This window comes from Seriola dumerili, unplaced genomic scaffold (genome assembly GCF_002260705.1).
Source record: "Seriola dumerili isolate Sdu_G_001 unplaced genomic scaffold, Sdu_1.0 BDQW01000091.1, whole genome shotgun sequence".
Lineage (NCBI taxonomy): Eukaryota > Metazoa > Chordata > Actinopteri > Carangiformes > Carangidae > Seriola > Seriola dumerili.
This window is the reverse complement of record NW_019174346.1, coordinates 5,053,459-5,074,531: the sequence shown is the minus strand read 5'-3', so window position 1 is coordinate 5,074,531 and position 21,073 is coordinate 5,053,459. Positions and strand designations below refer to the sequence as shown.

At 40.9% G+C, this 21,073-nt stretch overlaps 2 protein-coding genes across 2 annotated transcripts; one reads left to right on the top strand and one right to left on the bottom strand.

Moving 5' to 3' along the window:
* The first annotated feature begins 2,223 nt into the window (after nt 1-2,223).
* LOC111222183 (galactosylgalactosylxylosylprotein 3-beta-glucuronosyltransferase 1-like) lies at nt 2,224-12,490 on the top strand. Its single transcript, XM_022745792.1, has 7 exons — nt 2,224-2,257; nt 7,256-7,354; nt 8,916-9,058; nt 9,324-9,835; nt 9,948-10,244; nt 10,532-10,637; nt 11,847-12,490. Exons 3-6 carry the CDS (start codon nt 8,947-8,949, stop codon nt 10,616-10,618), a joined length of 1,008 nt encoding a protein of 335 aa, XP_022601513.1. The 5' UTR covers nt 2,224-2,257; nt 7,256-7,354; nt 8,916-8,946; the 3' UTR covers nt 10,619-10,637; nt 11,847-12,490.
* A 93-nt stretch (nt 12,491-12,583) lies between these two features.
* LOC111222388 (beta-galactosidase-1-like protein 2) lies at nt 12,584-19,405 on the bottom strand. Its single transcript, XM_022746103.1, has 18 exons — nt 19,188-19,405; nt 19,041-19,109; nt 18,464-18,559; nt 17,909-18,017; nt 17,724-17,816; nt 17,511-17,592; nt 17,367-17,431; nt 17,129-17,213; nt 16,143-16,280; nt 15,848-15,928; nt 15,651-15,757; nt 15,403-15,549; nt 15,078-15,149; nt 14,866-14,944; nt 14,675-14,762; nt 14,477-14,588; nt 14,260-14,376; nt 12,584-13,699 (listed from the first exon to the last, which is right to left on the bottom strand). The coding sequence occupies exons 1-18, from the start codon at nt 19,403-19,405 to the stop codon at nt 13,613-13,615; spliced, it is 1,845 nt and encodes a 614-aa protein (XP_022601824.1). The 3' UTR covers nt 12,584-13,612.
* Between the last annotated feature and the right edge of the window lie 1,668 nt (nt 19,406-21,073).

Below are 21,073 nucleotides of genomic sequence, written 5' to 3'. Positions count from 1 at the left end.
TTGTAGATATGCTCTATCAATCAAGTCAGTTTATTAACTTGCTCAGCAACAACACACAAACACGCGGCTGTGATATATTATCACCACAACTTAGCACCACAAGCCACAATGAATGTTAGCATGTTAATGTTAGCAAACTCCATGCCTTTTTCAGCTTCTTATTCATTTGGCATTGTCTCTCTAACCACCAAAAGAAAAAAAGAATGTATTCAGTCTCTTTTTAGCTCTTTTCCAACATGTCCTGAGAAAATATATGTGGTTCTTTAGCTTTGCTAGCAATTCAGCTTTCTTCATCAGCTAACGCTAGTCGCTAACTTTGTCTGTGTGCTGTTTGGTTCTGAGTAGGCAGAGTAGACTACAGTGGGTTTATCAGTGTTGATAAGAGTAATTACAGAACAAACAGCACATTTGAATATTGTAAAAACAAAACAAGGTATTGAAAGAGAAGCTGAGCAGAGCTGCACAGCTGTTAATATTTCTCTCTGGGGTCCTCTTCAACATTAGTAATTAGATTCACTGTTAATATGACAAAAGTAGCTATCAGGTCTAGTTTACATGTATCTCTAATGTTATGGTATTTATATTGAGGTATTTTTGGCTTTACAGCTAAGCACTAGGCTATGCTAAAATAAAACTTGTTTGGGAACACAAGGAGAGCACGGAGTCAGTCACTAATTCACCATTGATGGACCAACTGAATCAGGTGTCACCTGATGATCATCAGTTAAAATGGAGGCAGCTGGCTGCGTCAGTACATTCTGTCTTTAATTCATTGTAATATAACTTTAATTCTCTTCATGGTGGGTTTTCCCTTTAGGATAATTCTTTCATAAAATGCCATCCCTTTTTTTTAAACACATGACATAACTGTTGAATTAATATTGAAAATATATTTTTCTTATATTACATTTATTGATATATTAATTCCATTCAGTTGTGCTATAGTTCCAGGGCTCTGTTATTTTGCATGCTGGCTTATGTGACACCTGAAATGTTACTGAGCATCATTGATCATATGAATGATACTCCATTATTAGAATTTAGGAGTGTTCCCATTCCAAGATGGTTATCCCCACTGCTAGCCTTGTAGTCAAACCAATTAAATATCCTAAATTCATTTCTTTTGTTTTGTTTGTTTTTTTATTATATACTGTATCTCTAGCGCTTCCTTAACCTGTCACAACAGATACAGACAAACAGTGTGTAGCTCAATCATTTCATTATCTTTAATCATTACATTAGTGCCAATATTGAATTTTATTTATATATAATTGCCACTAATGATGGCTTTGCAGCCATATGGAACCAGGCATATGTCTGCCATGAGAAATATCTATTTCCCTCCGTCAGAGTGCTTTTACACTGGTCAACAAATTTGTCTGACTGATGTACAGGAGGTTTGATTTCCACTAACCTAATCTCCCACAAGCTTCAAAGGTCACAGTCACTCATTTAAACCACCTGCTATAAGCTGTACAATTCACAGCCACTGCACTTCACCATCCTCTTTAATTACTGATATGAGCTGCATTGCCTTTCACACTGCTCCATCCTCTCTATCTCATTTCTTTTGATTGAAGACTTATTTTTACCCTGCCCCATTATTAGACATTTCAAGCACAGGGGTCCATTCAGAAAGCACTCTTTTCATATGCCTGTCAGGAAATGAAAGCAAAGTGAATAGAAATGTTGTTGCTGTTTGACTAGTGGACCATGTGACTTACATAGCTGTTTATGCTTCAGATAAACAACCCCCACATTATGCATGGCTCTCTCAATTTTTCAAATCCAGATTCATCCCCAAGCAAGAATTCCATTTGTGGGGCTGTGACATTTTTTATGCGATTTATTCTATTGTCCTGAGTCCTCCAGCCATGGCTGCCCCTCCGCCCGTCCCCTTGCCATCAGCTTTGACAATCCCAGCCTTTGTTTTTGCAATGAGAAGCAGCATTCTTCCAGAGGGATGACCTCCTCTGTCTCCACAGGGGCTGGCACTGAGAACGCGACCCTACCCAAAGATTGGATAGCACCCGGCGGACACTGTGAACAAAATCCACTAGCTGTCACTCCAACTCTGCAGCTCGTATGTGCACCAAACTCGCTCTCCTTCACCAGGAAGACGACCTGATGGATCCCTCTGTTCATCACAGCTGAGACATCAAAGCTCATGACCATTATCAGCACCTTCATCATTAACACAGCAGGACAGGATAAGACGGGATCAGACTCTGAGGAAAGTGGAACATCTCTCATTCCTGTAAGTAACACACTTTTTATTATAAGTATTGAATGAATATTGTATTGTATTGTAGTCAAATTGACTCAGTGCTCATTATTATTGTTAAAATGTTGTCAAATGTGAAAAATAAATAACTTTTCCTCAGTCAAAAGAGCACAACAAAACTTTTAGCAGCACCTGCAGGAGAGAAGCAGAGAGGAAAAAGTAGTGAAGTGAAAAACTATTTCAGAGAGATCTCATCCCTAAAATCCCTCTGCCGCTGAATATAAGGATTCCAGCCGCACACTGAGGCATTCGCCTCAACTTTTACACCTTGAACCAGTTGAAAGGGGATTGAGCAAACTTATAAAAACCATACTGAAACTGAAACAGTAATATATCAGATTACCTGCAGCTGTCCATCATATGCAACCACATGCACAGGTCACCATAAGGATTGGAGGGATTAATAACAGCTGGCTGGATTCAGAAAGGAGAATTAAATAAATAAAATCACTAAATACAGTTCCTCTTTATCTCCGTACAGTGAATTTATCTGCAGCCATAAGTAATATTTCTGTCACTGACAGTACAATTAGATGTACTGCAATCGGAGCAATATCAGATTTTTTGGTTTTTTTATTTTCTGTGACTGTGCCCCCCCCACCCCACCTCACCCCACCCCACCCTTTGCTGTGATGAGGATTTGCCCTGGATACAGTTTGCAGTGGCTAATAGGTTGGAGGTTGAAAAAATGAAATGTGTGGGCCATATCTAAGGCCTACCTGTCTGTTATTCTGCACAGTGATCTCCAGACTTGCTACCCTTTAAATGGAGGATCTTTCATCAGCCTGTCTTCAGTTTTCATCTGCCTCATAGCCCCTGGCAGCCCCTGCCATTTGACTGTCATTACTACTAACAACATTAGTATGGATTTCCAAGCTGTGACAGGGTTTAAAAGACACCTCTCTGAAGGGTTTGATATCAGGAGAGCTCTATTCATAGTTTTCATGAGCTGAGTAATATATTTTAAACAAGCGGTGAGAAGCTTTCGATCTTTTTAAGTGTTAAATGAGGTTGGCACCACTTTTCACTCATCCTCCATCCACTCCTGGCTCTTTGATCCAGTCGAGGTCCATCATTAGTGAGCACTGGTTTGGAATCATTAGGTTTGTGATGTTTCCAGCACTACAGCCAGGTCCATATGTCTACCTGAACTGATTTATTCATATGAGATTTGCTGCCTTACAGATGAATTTCTTTATGGCTGCTTGGTTGTTTCTTAATGTTTGCTGCCATTAAAATCCCACAAAATGAAAGCAACTCTGGAGAGCACAGTCACAACATTGTACACAGCTACACACACGTTTACTGTGTCATCACAGTAAAATAATGATGCCAAGTAAATGTGTGTTGGTCAGTTTTTGTGTGATTTAAGCAAATTATTCTTCCTCCTGGCCAACCAGGTTGTTGATTGCTGTTTTGACTGGCAAGACTTAAATTAGCTTCTCAGCTGAGTGCTTGCACAGTAAAATTGCCATGTTTACGGCCGAGTTAGCACAGCTGAAGAAAAAAAACGCTTTATTATGCAGACGCATCAAAATTGATTAATTCAGTAACTTATCAACTATAAGATAAGAAACACCATAACATTTTGTAAGACTCATTATTTGTGAATTTACCCTTTCCAACCTTATAATGTTAAAATCAAGATTAAGATTATTTTAGCATTACAGCTGCATGTTGCAGCTCCAGTCTTTGTGTGCTGACTCATCCACGCCCCTGCAGAGCTCATTAAAACAGTGGCAGCTCTCCTGTCTAAAAGCATCTCACCTGATCTAACCTTTACAATTCACCATCAAGCAAACAAATAACCATAACTGGCCTTAAATTCACTCTGTTCTCACTTTGTCACATCTATTGGCCACAAACTATATTTATGAGGGTTAGAACAACTGAATAAGGCTCATTTCTGTTTTCAGTTAATCAGTGACTGTGTCTATTTATTAGACATCTGTCTTTACTTGTGCTTTTCTTCATCATGTGACCATGTGACCCCCACTATTTCCTTCTCCTAATATCCTTTGAGTTATGAAAATGTTAAGTGCCGGTGATGGTGCAACCACAATACTTCCTATATTTGGCTTTAAACATCAACCACATCAGTGGCTGTTGCTCGGCTGAGAAGCAGGTGGAAGCCGCAAATTTTTATTTTCAAAAGCATGAAAGAGGAAAACATGAGCACTCTTCTTTTTTCCTAACTTTCAGATGTGCAACCGTCACGTTTGATTCCCTGTCTGCAGTAGTTCACCTGCAGCAAATAATGATGTGTTGATGAGCAGAAAATCATTAGGCCTAACTTCCTGTTCTATTACAGACGTCTTGCATCAGATTATTAGTCCTATAAAACACAGGTGGCACTCATTACATGAAGACAGCAACAACGTTTTATTCTAATTGCTAATATTTTTTTGTAATCAAGTGTTATGCAGTCACAGGTGCACATTTTTACAACAGCTCAGCTGAAGACCAGATCCATCTCTCTCACACATCCCAAATGGGACTGAGTCATAACAAATTCTAAAAGTGTGAGTCTGCACATGTGATGAAATATTAAAATTTGCTTGTGTAAATTTATCTTGTACATTGTAGCCATTTCATTATACTGCTCTGAGCTTTATTTTGAAAACTATCATTGTTTTAGAAAGGCAGGAATTCCTTAAATTATTTAAGGCAAGCAGACATTGGTAGAAATTTCCTGAAATCTAGTGTTAACTTGCTGCCATTGCCCTAAAAACATTGATGAATAAACTTTGTAGCATCTGTTTCACACTGGTAAAATCCTTGTGTGGATAAAGACAGCGGGTGGTTGGTTGAAATGCTGTCTTTATGTAAAGATCAGGATGAAACAGATTTGCCACTGAAGAACAATATTAAAGTGTAATTCTCAGCATCAATAGATACCATACAGCTACAGTATCTACAGTGTGGCCATAAACCACAGTGTTTAAAAAGCAGATATCCAGACAGCTGCTGCTGGTTGCAGTACAAGATGTGGCCCATAGTAATAATCTGTGATCATGCACCTTCAGGAGACGCCTTCAGGACAGTTTGATTAACAGGAAAATAGTGTTTCATTGCAGCACATCTGTCAGGAAGACAGTCTAGTTAGTGTTCTAGTATTTTTCGTCATTAATTATCTCCACCATCAAGGTTTCATTTTTGTTCCCCTTTGTCTGTTCCTGTGTTTGTCTGTCAGCTAGCAGGATCTCAAAACATACTTCGATACTTCGTCTTAACAGATTGAATCTAGCAAAAGGGAAAAACTTTTGTTCCCCTGGATTCAAACTGATCCAACATTATCAATAGGTCATTAACATTTCAGCAGCACATAGATTTGCTGCAGTTGTGCAGTTTTTTTCAGCGCTCCTCCTAAAGTAGTAGTATCTCCTCAAAATTTGAGTCATTTCATTTGTTTCATTCACTGATTGCCATATTTTTTTCAGACATGCCCTCTTTGTCATAAGTCCAGAAATTTTGAACAAATTGTGCGAGTGGAACTGACTTTAGAAAACAGATGCTCACGTCAGCTCCAGCAACGCCGCTAAGTGTGACGGTGTTTTACCTACAGCTGGTCCATGTGCTGTGCAATATTCCCTGGATTTAGATATTCTACAAAAATCTGCATGAACATCTGACACTCATTAGTATCTGTGCACTGCACATGTAGATGAGAGTACATCATTCCAAACTGCTTATCGTTCTTTTTTTTTTTTTCACCTCATGTTACAGTCTCACATCTGTGTGTTGCTTGCAGCCACCACACTAATTCACATTAAAATGGGAATGCAAAATGTTGAGGGGGTGGAGAGCGAGTCATGGCTTTTCAACATGATGTGCATGGATAATTAGCTTGTCTATATCAATGACATGCTGTTCAAACATGACCCTATTAAGCCCGCCCTGATGTGTTAATTATCTTGTGCAACCTTTGATCTTAGACGGGGGTTTATCCTTTTTAATCAAGGATTAATTATGTCTAAAGACTTGTGATTAACCAGCAGAGGATCTGCCTCATGAGGAGACAAAAGCACATGGAGTAGTTAGAGCATGTATCATTGTGACCACAGATGTCTGTGGTGTAGATTCAAGACCTGGATTGCAGGCTGGATTACAGGAAACAGCAGACCTAACGGATAATCAGTAAACTGAGCATGAACATGCACACACAGGTGCATTATATGATATGTTTTTGTAGAGAACAAATCAGATGAATCCGGTAGTGGCTGTAGTTTATGTTTTTGTTTGTTTGTTTGTTTGTTTGTTTTTCTGATTTGTCCTCTTTAATGGCATGTATCTTTATTCCTGATAAATATTATTGTTTAAAAAATTATCTAAACAGTTAAATTAATTCAAATGTAATGCCTCTGTCATAGTGAAGAAAAGAAAAACAAGCCTCCACCAAACTATATTCCAGTATGTCTAATATTTCAGTTGATTATATTAATTTATCACCACCCTGTGCCAATCTATTTTTTCCCCATTAGCATAGTCCATCCTTTAGACATCAGAATCAGATTTATCTGTCATTTCCATAATAAACACTTTGTATACACGGGAGTGAGATATCACTCTCCACCGGCCAGGGAGTAGGACAAAGACATTGACTTACCATCATAGTGGTAAGTCATCATGGCTGTAAACTGCCTGAACCTTACTGTTGTAGCACAAATGACTTTTTGTAATGAATCACGTCATAGTCACACAAATGTAAATGGAACAGCTGCTTCCCCTATGGATGTAAAATATCTGTCACATGTAAGAGACTAAGTCTCGAGGGACCCAATCACAGAAACGTCAGCCAATCATCACAGGATTTCAGACTAAGGATGCTGATCACCAGGCAGGTCCCATGACCAACAGAGCGGCTTCAAGAGATTTCACAAAGGGAAACTTTCTTTACATTTCTGAATCACTATCCTGAGACATATGACATGCTGTCACAGGGTTATAATCCTACATGTTCTCTCTCTGCAGGGATACTGACTGAACTGATGCACAGTTTCCTCTCCTCCAGCTCTCTTTGTACAACACGTCAGTCCTTGGACTGACCATGTGTGTCGGCCATAAACTAAGGTAAGACAGAATGGAAATGAACTGCTGTGTTATCCAAGAAGGCTTTACAATTTGCCTCACACACACACACACACACACACACACACACACACACACGCACACACACACACACACACATCACATACACTGATGGCAGTGAGTTACCATGCAGGCAGAACCATCAGAATCAATTTGGAGTTCAGTGTTTTGCTCAAGGACACTTCAACATGTGGAGGAGCTGCGATAATTCACTATAATGTCATTTCCACTGCACTAATTCCGTCGGTGCAGAGTCATGTTCATACTGTTGATGCTCAACACTCTGCTGCTCTATGTTTAACTCTTTTTTTAACCATACTGTCATTAATCCTAGTCATTTCTTCTTTGCTTATTTACTTTCTTGACATTAAGCTGCTGTCAGAACATTTTCCTGATAAAGGCATACCTATAAAGGCAAGATTACAAGACTTTAAATGTGAAAATTCTGGAAGAAGTTTCAAGTTTAATTTATGGTAACTGAAGGTAATTCATTCAACTGATGGAGTTAATGTGGTGGAAGTGGACTTTACACTAAATTTACCAAAACACAAGTGAACATGGAGTTTGCATGAACTGAGGAACAGGAAGGATTAAAAATAAAGGCCTGGCTATTTCTGCCACTGAGGTAAATAAAGCCCACTATTTGAAAATTTGGGGTATATGTGAACATATGGACCATCTTCCTTGTATCAGGCTACATAAGGTTCAACTGAACCTACAAAACACTGAGTCCACAAAGTGTGTGTGTGTGTGTCAACTGTTTACAGGCAGAGAAGGGCCTGACCCTTTCAGCCACAGTGAAGCTGTCCTTAAACCATTAGCTCAAATGTTCTCTGTAGTACACCAGGATGCTTTCAAATGAGACAAAAAGAAAGCTCGGAGCAGTATTCTGACCTATTTTCTGTTTTGCAGCAGTTCCAGCAGGCTGATACTGCTTCTGAACAAAATGCCTTCTTCCCCGTAGTGTGTGCCTTGCAGCTACACTATGGTGTTTAATAGAGAGCCAGCATGTATGGACCTCAAAATGCAATTCACATGATTTGAAAATTCAATAAACCAGTTCATCCATTCACGGGCTCAAGAGAGGATGCTAAATATAACACTAAATGCAACCAATGCTTCCTTTAAAAATGATGGAGTCTGGTGAAAGACATTTTAAATGTAATCATCCTGTATTAGTCAAAAACGACAAAAAATAATGTTAAACATAATTATACAGGACTCTATTACACATTTAAAATCAGTTCCCTTAATATATAAGTTATAAATAAAATGGATGAAAATTTAATTCATTTAAGAAATCAGACAATAATATAAAATGTGAAGAAATAAAGTCAAAAACTATAACAGTAATATATACACATTGCAGATATACTGTATACAGACATATAAGTCCAACAGCATTTAAAACAAGATTTCCAAAGAAGAGCTTGTTCTCTTCTGTGAGATGTAAAGGTTGTTATTGGGAAAGCTGGGACACCTCATTTCACAGCTCTCTGGTTCTTATGATTGTGCATCATATCATGTGTTATGTGCCTCACAGGTAGTGACATGACTCAGGTCTGACCCTGGAGATGCCGAAGAGACGAGACATTGTCGCTATTGTGTTGATCGTGTTGCCTTGGACACTGCTCATCACAGTTTGGCACCAGAGCACCATCACTCCTCTGCTCGCTACTCGAAAGGGTAAGGGTACAATTGATCAAGTGTCAACATTTTTTCATTAATATTTATCACAGCACAATGCAACAAAAGGTGCTTGAGTTGCTGTATGTAGCTGATGTGTGAAATGCCATGAGGCTACGGTGTAACTCACAGAAGGTTAGGTCTCATGTAGGACAACAAACTGTTGAGAAGATTTGATTTGAATTCAGAAGCTGAAGGCAGCTGGTCGATCCCGTTCATGCCTGACAGCACTCGGACTCATTATCATCGTTTTCCCTCCTGTTAGATGACAGACGTGATGGTCGCTCCAACTCCAGGAATACCTTTGCTTTCAAGGAGTCCTGCTCACTGCACAACCGGGACATCGTGGAGGTGGTGCGCACTGAGTACGTCTACAGTCGGCCTCCCCCCTGGTCAGACTTCCTGTCCACTATCCACGTCATCACTCCCACCTACAGCCGGCCAGTGCAGAAGGCAGAGCTGACACGTCTGGCCAACACCTTGCTCCATGTGCCGAACCTGCACTGGATCCTGGTGGAGGACTCTCAGAGGAGAACCACTCTGGTCAGCCGTCTCCTCCTGGAGACAGGACTCAACTACACCCACCTCAACGTGGAGACGCCTAGGAACTACAAGGTACGTGGGGACACTAGAGACCCCAGAATACCACGTGGTACCATACAGAGGAACCTGGCCCTGAGGTGGCTCCGCGAGACCTTCAGTGTGAATAACAGCCAGTCTGGGATTGTCTACTTTGCAGATGATGACAACACATACAGTCTGGAGCTGTTTGAGGAGGTGAGGAGATACATCTCAAATCATTTCAAAGACTCTACTTGTGTTGTGTGCCTTTAGCTAAATCTACAGAATTTAAAATGACTCACTCTCTGTCTGTGTTTCTAACTACCAGATGCGTTCCACTCGGAAGGTGTCGGTGTGGCCCGTGGCTTTTGTGGGTGGCCTTCGGTACGAGTCCCCTAAAGTAAACACCCTGGGCAAGGTTTACGGCTGGAAGACTGTGTTCGACCCACACCGGCCCTTTGCCATCGACATGGCTGGGTTTGCAGTGAACCTGCGCCTCATTCTGTCCAAACCTCAGGCTTATTTCAAGTTGCGTGGGGTGAAGGGAGGATATCAGGAGAGCAGTTTATTAAAGGAGCTGGTGACTCTCAGCGACTTGGAGCCTAAAGCTGCTAACTGCACTAAGGTAAGAGAAGGAGTCTGTCTGCATGTAACCCCTGTGATTTGGCATGAAAACAAGCTGCATCTGTAAACGCTGGTGTCTTGAGTTACTCGGCTGTCATAACAATTTGTTCTTAAAATCAGTTAAATGTCAGCTTACAGCCAACCCTTTACACTCGCAGCTCATTGAATATATGCTACATTCTGCCTCTAGACATTGTGTAGTACAGAACTACTGCATAGCATTTTAAGCCAAAATTTCTGTATTAGTATCTCATCTGTTCGTTTCCATCCCTTTCTTCTTACACACAGGTATTAGTATGGCACACACGGACAGAGAAGCCTGTGCTGGTAAATGAGGGCAAGAAAGGATTTACAGACTCTAACGTGGAGATATGACATACTTCATCTGACACAGGTAATAGCACAGATTTAGAAATGCAAATTGCAGCCTTTCCACACAGTGATTATTTTTGGGGGATGGATCAAAGGGGAGAAGTGTAGCGCATATGTGCACCATGAGATATGGACCTTACTTGAAATAGATGTGACTTTTATATAACCTTTTTGTTTAGTTATCACAAATATTTTTTGCCATGGTAACAGCGTGTCTCTATGGACGGACATGTTGGTCCATCTGTCAGACCGTCACTTTGGTGCAGACTGAAACGTTTCAACCACTAGTGGATGGATTGCCATGAAATTATGTACAGAGATTCATGGTCCCATGAGGATGATGTTTTTTCCTTGTGCACCATCAAGTCAGAGCTTTCACTTATAACAGTTAAATATCTAAATATCCACTGGATGGATTTTGTACAAACATTCATGGTGTCCAGGGGATATATCTTACTGATTTTAGCGGTCACCTGACTTTTCCTATACCATCAATACACGTTTTATGTTTTTAGTGACATGCTTCAACAACTGTGGATGGATTGCCATGAGATTTGGTAAAGACGTCCATGTCCCCTTCAGGATGAAATGTAATCACTGTGGTGATCCTCTGACCCATCAGGTCTAATTTTAATTTGTTTATGACCAAATTCCAAAACTAATGACTTTCCCATCAGCCTCAGCCTCAGTGTGTGTTTTGTACTAAATAGTAAATGTTAGCATGCTAACATGTTAAACTAAGATGGTTAACATGGTGAATATTATACCAAGCTGACATTTTCATTGTGAGCGCCTTAGCATGCTGGTGTTAGCATTTAGCTCAAAGCACCACTGTGCTTATTGCTTCATGTTATATAGATGGTCGAGATGGATGGATTCCCATATTAATCACTTGTGAGTGTTCACGCCATCAAGACAGTTGTATGATTACAGAGTTGGTCATGTGAGGATTAAAATACTGCGCCCTGACAATATAAAACCATATCCATGTAATTTGGGTTGAATTACACATTAAACAATGGTCTTTGGAGGATGTTAAGTGTCCCTATTTGTTTTGTTTTCACTGTTAGTCAGTGCCAAGTTGGATATATTGAGGCTTCCAGATAAAATCCTGTAGCTGAAGAGTTACACTTGCAATTATGAGAACTCCAATATGATATGAATTCATCATTAATACAGCCTTAGTCTTGTTCTTTGTTCATCCTTATTAAGTGTAAAACTGTTGTTTCAGGGGAAGCATTTCTCCATGGGATTCTACCTGGACTCATTCCAACCTCGGAGCTCCTCAGAGCAATGGCCAGAGCCAAAAATATTATCACAGCACAGTAGCTGTACTTCAGCACAGCTTAGACATGGAGGAACACCCGTCCACCCGAGGAGGCAGCACAAAACAATGTGCATGTACCGAGAAGAATATCAAAGCACAACTGCACAAAAACAAGCCTGCCTGTTCTGTCCAGAGCACTGGACACCGTGAGAAACTGGTAGGAGTTGCCAAAAAGGAGCCCACTGAGGTCTCTTCAACTGAGATAAAGGATGTTACACGATTTAAACTACAGGAAGAGATGGCACAGCAAGCAATAAAGAGCCCTCTCATTGCAGACAACACCAGCCAACCATCCAATCAGCATTAAATAGGGCCCTTTTGTTCTGAGGCAAGCTGACTGTCGGGCACAGGGCTGCACAGAGGAATAAAAGGGCTCCTTGTCATAAGTGAGTCAGCACTGACTGACGGACTGCAAAGGGGGGATCTGAGCCCTCCCCACTTGTACTGTACAACACTGAGCTATTTAGATAGCACCCTGAACCTAGCACTAATTAGGACTCCTGTTGCTCCACAACACACATTCACACACGCTCAGCTGGCACACTGCACATTATGAGCACACACACACACACACACACACACACACACACACACACACACACACACACACACACACACACACACAGACACGCACTCAAAAACACAGAGCACTGATTTATTAAGAGTTTAACAATGTCATCCCCTACAGTCATCTACTTCAAGCTTTTATTTATTTCTGATATGCTGTAACACTACTGAGGTCTACTCGCATGTACGAGAAGATTCAGTATTCCTCGGGGCCTGTTTACATCACAGGTTTCTCATTAGCTAATCAAAAAAAAAAAACTCAGTGAACTGAAGGTTTCTCTGCAGAATTATTTATTATTTCAGTGTAACTGGTACCATTCTCTTGTTAGTTGTGAGCTATGCTTGTGAGAGTCAATGGGATATAAAGCCATTACTCTAAAAACTGGATGTAGCTGTATTACAAAGTCTAATTATTCCCACCATGGATGGCTGGCTTGGAAGTGACGATTTCATACCCCACTGACTTGCAGTGGCACAGCTTACAACTACTAATTGTTCTCTCAGACTCTGTGACTGTTCAGAGTTTGGTCAGTCATCGATGTGACGAGCATCTAAAACCTCGAACTTTCACTTTAAGGTCTGATGTTGCTACATAGCTGCTTGTGTTTCATTTGAAAGCTGCTCACATCACTTCTGCCTCAGCTCATGTTGTCCCATAAACCTGTTTTTGTTTTGTTTTTTTTGTTTTACAGGCTAAGATTTTTCCTGCTACCCAACACATCTGTAGAATTCACACAGGCAATACAAATCTAACACAAGACACATATCTGTCATCCCCAAACGGAAATTATTACTCTTTAAATGGGAATCCACAGGCAAGAGGATGTACTTGGAGATTCTGCTCTATAATGTAAATGTAAAGAGTCACTGGAACTAAAGGTACTGTATGTACATAGCTATAAACTGCTCCCATACAAACATGTCTCACTCGGTCTTTGATTGAGGGGTGAAGTGGCTAAATAATGGGTGTAGATTTTTAGGTATTGTATTAGAAAGAGATGACAGCTCTGAATTTGAAGGTTTGATATGATGTCAGAAACACTTTGTAGAAGAATACACATTTTTACACAAAAACAAGGGGTTCATACAGGAGGTGATGACAGTCACTGGATGTCTGCTGCCATGCCAAGATCAGGTGTGTCCTCAAAGTGGACCTTGTAGTCTCCCTCTTGCTCCTCAAACACAATGACCTTATTTATTTAAACAGGAAAAAGTGAGAGACAGTGAGTCTGTAGAGACTTGCTGTATTCAAACTCTGTAAATGTCAAATTAATCCAATAAGTCCAATATGATGCAAGACAAAAAACACTTAAAGGAATAGTTCAACATTGAGGTAATGCAAACTCAACATCACTCACATGTCTGTGAGCTAAAAATTGAGCAAGAGCCAGCAGCCAGCTAGCTTAGCTTAGCATAAAGGTCCAGGGAAACAGCTATCCTGGTTATATTTAAAGGTAACAGCAGCAGTTTTACCGTGCATTATGTGCCAGACTATTCTTTAGCTTCACACAGTAATGATGTATGGATTAAATGAATAACATATACAGTGTTAATTAGTAAACTTTAGAGGAGCTGTTAGGCTGGTTTTGCTACGAGACAGAGCCAGGCTAGCTGCTACCCATGTTTTAAGTCTTTATGCAAGGCTAAGCTGATGCTTGCTAGCTTAGCGTGCATACATCAGCAAGCAAATGTAATTTCCTAAAATGTCAAACTATTCCTCTAACAAATGCTGGTTTGTGCACAGCTGTACCTGGTTGATTCCACTGTTGAGAAAGGGACTGGGGAGGTAGAGAGTCTGCTGGGGGCCAATGGACCAGTAGCGGCCCAGATTCAGCCCATTGATAAACACGGCACCTTTCTCCCAGCCCTGTGGACCCAAAGATAACTTAAATGCTGAAGTATTTCTCATAAAACCACGTTCAAAAACATTCATAATGTAAGAGAGAGTTATGTTTTGTTTCACTTACTGGCAGCGTCACAAATGTGTCACTTGGATACCCATATGCAAACAACCTCCCCATGAAAAATCCAGGGAAGCTGGGAGTTTCAGAAAGAGTTTTCCATGGTGCCTGATAAAGACTGAAAAGAGGTATCCACTTTAAACACACTATTACAGCAAAATGAAAGTGATATGCAGTGTGTTAAATCCAATAAAGCTTACAAACCTATCAATAAAGCTGGGCTTCATATCCAGGCTGTATATTTTAAAATCCCGCAGGGCGATGTTGTTTAATAAAATGTCTCCCACAAGGCCTGTAAGAACACAAATCAAAATTGGCTTGTGCACTACCCACTGAGTGCTTGAGTGATTTAATAGCATGCAATCGCATTGAACTGCATATTGTCTGTCAATCACCTTTATGTTGTTTGTCAAGGTTCCTTCCCTGGTGAATTCGTCCACAATTTTCCACCAGTAAACTCAAGGTACGCCGTCCCTGTAGGGATTAATTGCCTTTATGTCTTTTGCAAGTTATAACAGCCAACACCTCAGCGTCCATCACATCCGATAAAGCACTGTGAACGATGTTTATTGGACATTTGCCTTCGTTGTCCAGCTGGATGTCATACCTTACCATCAGGAACTGCCAGCTCCACGCTCCGGCGCTTGAAAAGGCCAATGTAGCTTCTGTCTACAAACACCTAAGAAGAAAGATATTGCTATAAAATAAATTGTACAGAACACATAAACTCTCCTTCCCTTGAGTGAAGTATCTCAAAGGTGGCTTTAGGTTTGCCAACTATCACCACAGACTTCATCAAACTGTTTCACATCTACTGTAACTCTTTGAAAGAAAGCATATTTCCCAAAACATGAAACCTTTCCCTTAAATTTGTTTTCATCACCTACACATAGATCAAGGAAGTCATGCCTGCATGTACAGTGAGGACTCACTAGGGCTCGGTCTCGGACATTGTCTCCAGACCTCAGTAATCCTCCGCTGGTGATAGTAGTCTCATACAACGTGTATCCGTAGGACTGGCCGTTCCCATTGTTCACAGGTAGATTCTCCATGTTCACTGGTTTGGGTGACCTCAACGGCTGCAGAGAAAATTTAAATATTCAAATCAGACTACTTGACTGAAAAGCACTATTCTTTCCATTACACATATAGGTTACATATAATCTTACATAAAACATACTCCCTCAGTGAAGCTCAAAGCATCCCATAAGGACAGGTGCTGGTACATGATGGCTGGTTCATAAGCCTCCCTGTAATGCAGCGCTGGCATGTCAGGAAAAGTCTCACCTCCTGCACAGAGAGACCACACATAAGATCAGGCAAAGAAGTCAGTCACAGCATCACTCTGGTCTCATCTATATGAAGTGTTTAACTTACTGTTGTAGCGAGAAAGTAGATCTCTAAGGAGATGGTACTTTGGAGTGTACTCCCCAGCTTCAGACAAGGGAGCATCATAATCTGCAAAACATGATAGTGTCACAAATTAACTATCATGCACTGCCACCTGCTGGATGTCAAGGGCAACGCTCTTCTGTAGACATGAAGGGACACACAGTATACCTCAGCTGTGACATGCCAGTGCTTCATTGTTATAATAAAAATCTTTTAAAAATTTGCATTAAAAATACAGCTGGTTTGGTTATGACAGAGCACATGACACAGAGGAACCAACCATAGCTGGGGACCAGTGCTTTGTAGGAAGGATCAGCGAGTGCTCCGCTCATGAAGCCAAAACTGGAGCCTCCATGGAACATGTAGAGGTTGACAGACATGCCTCGCCTTAGGATTTCCCTCACGGTGGACACCATATCTGACAAGAAGGTCAACATGTTCACTGTAAACAAACTGACTCCTTAAAAACACAGAGGTCCCTGCAACAGGGAAATGAGAATAACAGCTCTGCACCATGTTACTGAAACCTTTTTGACCCTCTGCTAACCTCCTTCTCAGGACATACACTGATTCATTCAAAAGCCTTTTTGGCTCTGACTTTAATATTTGCATTTGCATTTACATTGTTGGAATGTAGCTGGTGTTTCCTCACGCAAAAAGCAAAGTGGTAGGGAAATTTGTTTGCAGCAGGTAAGAGTGACTTGAGATCAAATACTGCTAGTGGGTAAAAGGAAATACTTAATGAAAAGATGTCACAGGTAAATAAACAAAGGGTTGTAAGTGACTGCTACTGGGATGTGTGTAAGAATCTGATGGCTAAGTAGTTCTGTTCAGGTGCAGAAATGCAGGTTTTCAAAGGTGAATCTGCAGATATTTTGTGTCAAAATTTACAAGCAAATCTCTGAAACAGCATCTAAACCAATAAGGACTTATATTGTCCATAGAAACATTTACATATATCAAACTATTTAACGTTCTTAAAGTTCTTAGCTGGGATCAGGTGAGCCCTCCTCAAATCTGTACTTTAGGTCACTGACCAGCAAAGATCTGATATTTAATGAAAAGGCTAACATAGATGTGTCAAATCCAAACCAATAGCATTCCTGATTCTGATTTATCTTGGGTTAAAGGTTGTAATTTATTTAAAAAAAATAAAGTCCCTTGAGCCAAGACCTAATTGAATGAAGTAAAACATGAAAAAACCAAAAGAGAGGTGTCAATTTAATCTACAAATCCATAGATAACAAAGAATTAAAACTCTTCTACCCTCTGGAGGAAGCACATGGTGGAGGTCACCCCACACATCATACCAGCCGGTCCAATAGTCCATCACCATGGCGGGGCTGTTGGGCTGGCAAACAGGAAATAACAGTTTGATCGCAAAAACACACCCCAACTATTACAGTAACTTACACTGCTAGTTTTTCACTCCAGCATCAACTGTCTATTTGACGTTCACCGTGACAGACAGTGAAACGATCTGCAAAGGTGCACAGGTACACACCTGGAGAGAGCTCAGATCCTGGATGTCTCTCTGATTTAGCTTCTGCAGCTTCACTGATCTGATGGCTACAAGACAGAAGATCACAAGGTAAGTGTGTGTGTGCGTGCATGCGTGCGTGCGTGTGTGCATGTGTGTTACTAATACCTCCTTCTACACCCCCTGATTTCAATGTGTTGTGGTTGTCTGATGTGAACAAGAGCTCACTGATCCCTCTGGTCTGTAAAGCCTTTCAAAATAAAACACAACGTCAAGTCTTAGGGTATGAACATCATCAGACTGATCAGTTCTGTCAATTTCTATTTTACATGCAAGTTTGTACAAAAGTGGCATTTTAAATAAGAAAACCTGTCACATTACCTCTTTAATAAAAAGCATGTAACTTTCATCCTTTGCAAAGGATCCATAACCGTTTTCAACCTGCACTGCAATAATGGGACCTCCTTTCTTGAACTAAAACACACAAGCAAACATGTTATTGTAAGGATGACAAGTTAAATGACCTGGAGCTCCAACACACCTGTTTCCAGTGTGTTGTTTCTGACCTGCAGTGGAACCACTTTTGGTATAAGTTTGTCAAAAAAAGTGTTGACAGCCTGAGTGAAGCCTGGGTAAGTGGTCCTCAGTCTCATGCTGCTATCACGGAGGAGCCAGCTGCATAGAGACAGAAAACAAGATGCTTAGTTATGACTAAAGCCACGGAGCTGCAAGAACAATGGAGGCATAGTAAGACTAACATACTGGACAAAGCTTCACATACTGGTCAAGTCCTCCCTTTCAGCAAGATGTGACTTTCTAACCCCGGTTGCACTCGACAAAAAAGTGGAACACTGTGCTTCGGATCAAGCGGCTTTTGTGCTGTCGGGTTAAATTCACTTACAAACTTAATTCTATTTTTCTGGGGACATAAACTGGTCAGAGCTCTTCCAACAAAACGTTGGGTTTAAGTCTATATCCTGTGTTCATACATAAACAGAGCTTTTATTTACAGCAGAAGTAGAGATACAGACAGGAAACATGGGGGGAGAGACAAAGAGAGAGAGAGAACTGTAGACTACAGGGGTACTGAAAATCAGGATTTCAATATACACTGGCACTACCTCGGCAGTCCTCCTAGGTCCAGCTCAGAGGAAATGTAGGGCCCTGGACGTAAAATCACCCACAATCCCAATTCAGCAGCAAGATTGATATAGGCTCTGAAACCAAGACGGAGAAAAAGTAATAAGCAGTTTCTATCTGCACAAACACAAAGTTCAGACTGTGAGTTAGACCTTGTATCTCATTGTTTGAGGAGTGTGACAGGTGCCTGGCAACAGCAGCAGCAGCAGGCTGAGGCGTCATATCCCTCTTCACTTATCATCACTGTGTGGCTAATTGCTTGATAAGTTGCTGTTGTTGTGGAGATGCCGCTGTTGTCAGGCGGGACTCCAGCCTCTAGCTTCTCCCCTGAGCACTGGGGCAGATGATGAGAGGGAAGGGAGAGTATTCCCAACGCGCCTTAGAGCAGGTGATATTGTTAGTACAGCTGGAGTGGTGTTGCACCGTGTTTTAATTCTTATTATGATCATTACTGAGGTGCATTAATTAGAGCATGGACTGCACTCACAGGAGAAGCACATGGTGTGGTGATTAATCATGAGTGTTTTGTATTCAAGTCAGATTCAAACTGCTCCTTACTCTAAATCCAGCTGTGTGTGGAAGTTGAAAACTCCTCTCTCTGGTTGGTGCAGACTCCATGGCACATACCTGCAAGGATGTACTTTGTTAATGTTCAAAAGGTGATCAGGCTGGTGATACAACATAGATCTGTAGCAGTGTTCCTACGTGGTGAGGGTGTTGATGCCACAGGCCTTCATTTTCATCAGGCGGTCCCTCCAGTAGGCCCTGGGCACACGGAAATAGTGGATGGATCCCCCAAGGATGTGGAAGGGCTCCCCCTCCAGGGTGAACTGAGAGGAGTTGGCGCTCAGGCCCACCTTCCTGCTCATCCTCCGTCCCCCTGCTGGCACGCTGGAAGAGGAGTTGTGGTTTATTCGTGTCATGCTCACATTATGTAGCACCTATTGTGTGTGAATTGACCACATGACATGCTTGATAGAAGTTTGCAGACGTCTCGTGTTTGCAAACAGAAGGAACATATTTGAATTTAGAGGGAAGACAAACACTTCACATTAACTTTTTAATAAATTCTTTTTTTTGTAATATCCATTATGTTGTAGTTAAACTCGCTCTTTATAAATAAAGATATATACGAAAAAAATATATATAATACGAGCAATAGTTAGGTTCAGAGTAAAATTGTTCTTTAAGATCCTATAGTGTCATCTTCCTAACCTATAGAGATTTATTGCAGTGTCTGTAGTGTGCAGTACCTTCAAGTAGTTCCATCACATTTACTATTACAGGACCTCACTCTAATAGTAACCTACAGTCATATCATTAGAGAGCCAATATTACAACTTAACGGATCATTAACTCACAGTTAAAGTACAATGAGGCTCAAACTGCCTCAACCAGCTCTAACTGCAACAACAGTGAGAACTTAACTTACCCGAGATATCTGTACATGATGAACCCAACAATGCACAGACAGATGAGTGTGTATTTCCTTTTGTGTGCATTTCTTATCCTCAGGACAACCATCGATGATGTGTGACATGGGCAGTAGTCGGGTTAAGTTCACAGCGGCACCGGAGCACACATGAACGGATGATGCGGGCGTGAGTAAAGCACCGCCCTGTGGGAGTGTCCCTGCACAGCCACGGAAACCTAATACACCTCATCGATAGGGTTTGCCTGTGTCTGTGTTACTCTTTAGTTTTGCCAGAATTGTACAGGTGAGGATGATGTACCGACATCCAGTATGATTATATTCTTGATAGTAAAACACAAAGTTAAACATTTAATCTTTTTAAACTTAAAAACTTTATCTTACAGACCAAAACATAAACCCAGTTATGGAGAGACTTTCCAGCAGATTATATCAACATTTCTTAACATTTCAATAGTGGGTCACATTTTTCTGAATATTACACAACTTCTACAACATCAGAGATGAAGACAAAGATTGTGGTGTATTATGGTGGTGCATATGAGACAAAGCAGCCTCTGAGTCATTGATTTTATTAAAAAAAAACTTGGCAAACAAGCAGCAGCAGAGCAAAGGAAAGTGACATATACCCACAACTTAAACTGAATTTATGCTCTGCATTCCATTCAAAAGAAAACACCAAAAAACCTAAACTACACGTAATGTTCAAAATTACAATTATAACGTAACTTTACCATAAAACATGAAATTTAGTGGTAAGTTCTCTCAGCAGAGATAACAGGGGCTGGTGCCCAGAGGGAAGTGGATACAGGGATATGTCACCAAGTTGATCTCAGTCAGATCAACACTGAGGACTCCATCAAGACAAAGGCAACCATTGATGGAGGACACAATCTGTCTCATCAGCCTGTGGAGGTATCGTTCATGTGATCGATATTGTAGATGGCCTCATTATCCACCTTGAAGGTACAGTCACAGTGCTATAGGATGGTGTGGGTGATCAGGGTGGAGTTGTAGGCCTTTTGTCAAAGTCAACAGAGGGACAGGAGGGAGGTCAGACCAGAGCTGGTGCCACCTCCGAAGCTGTGGAAAACCAGGAAAGTCAATGATCAAATATATGAGATACAGATGTGTGATTAATCTATTGCTGTTGTCCTAA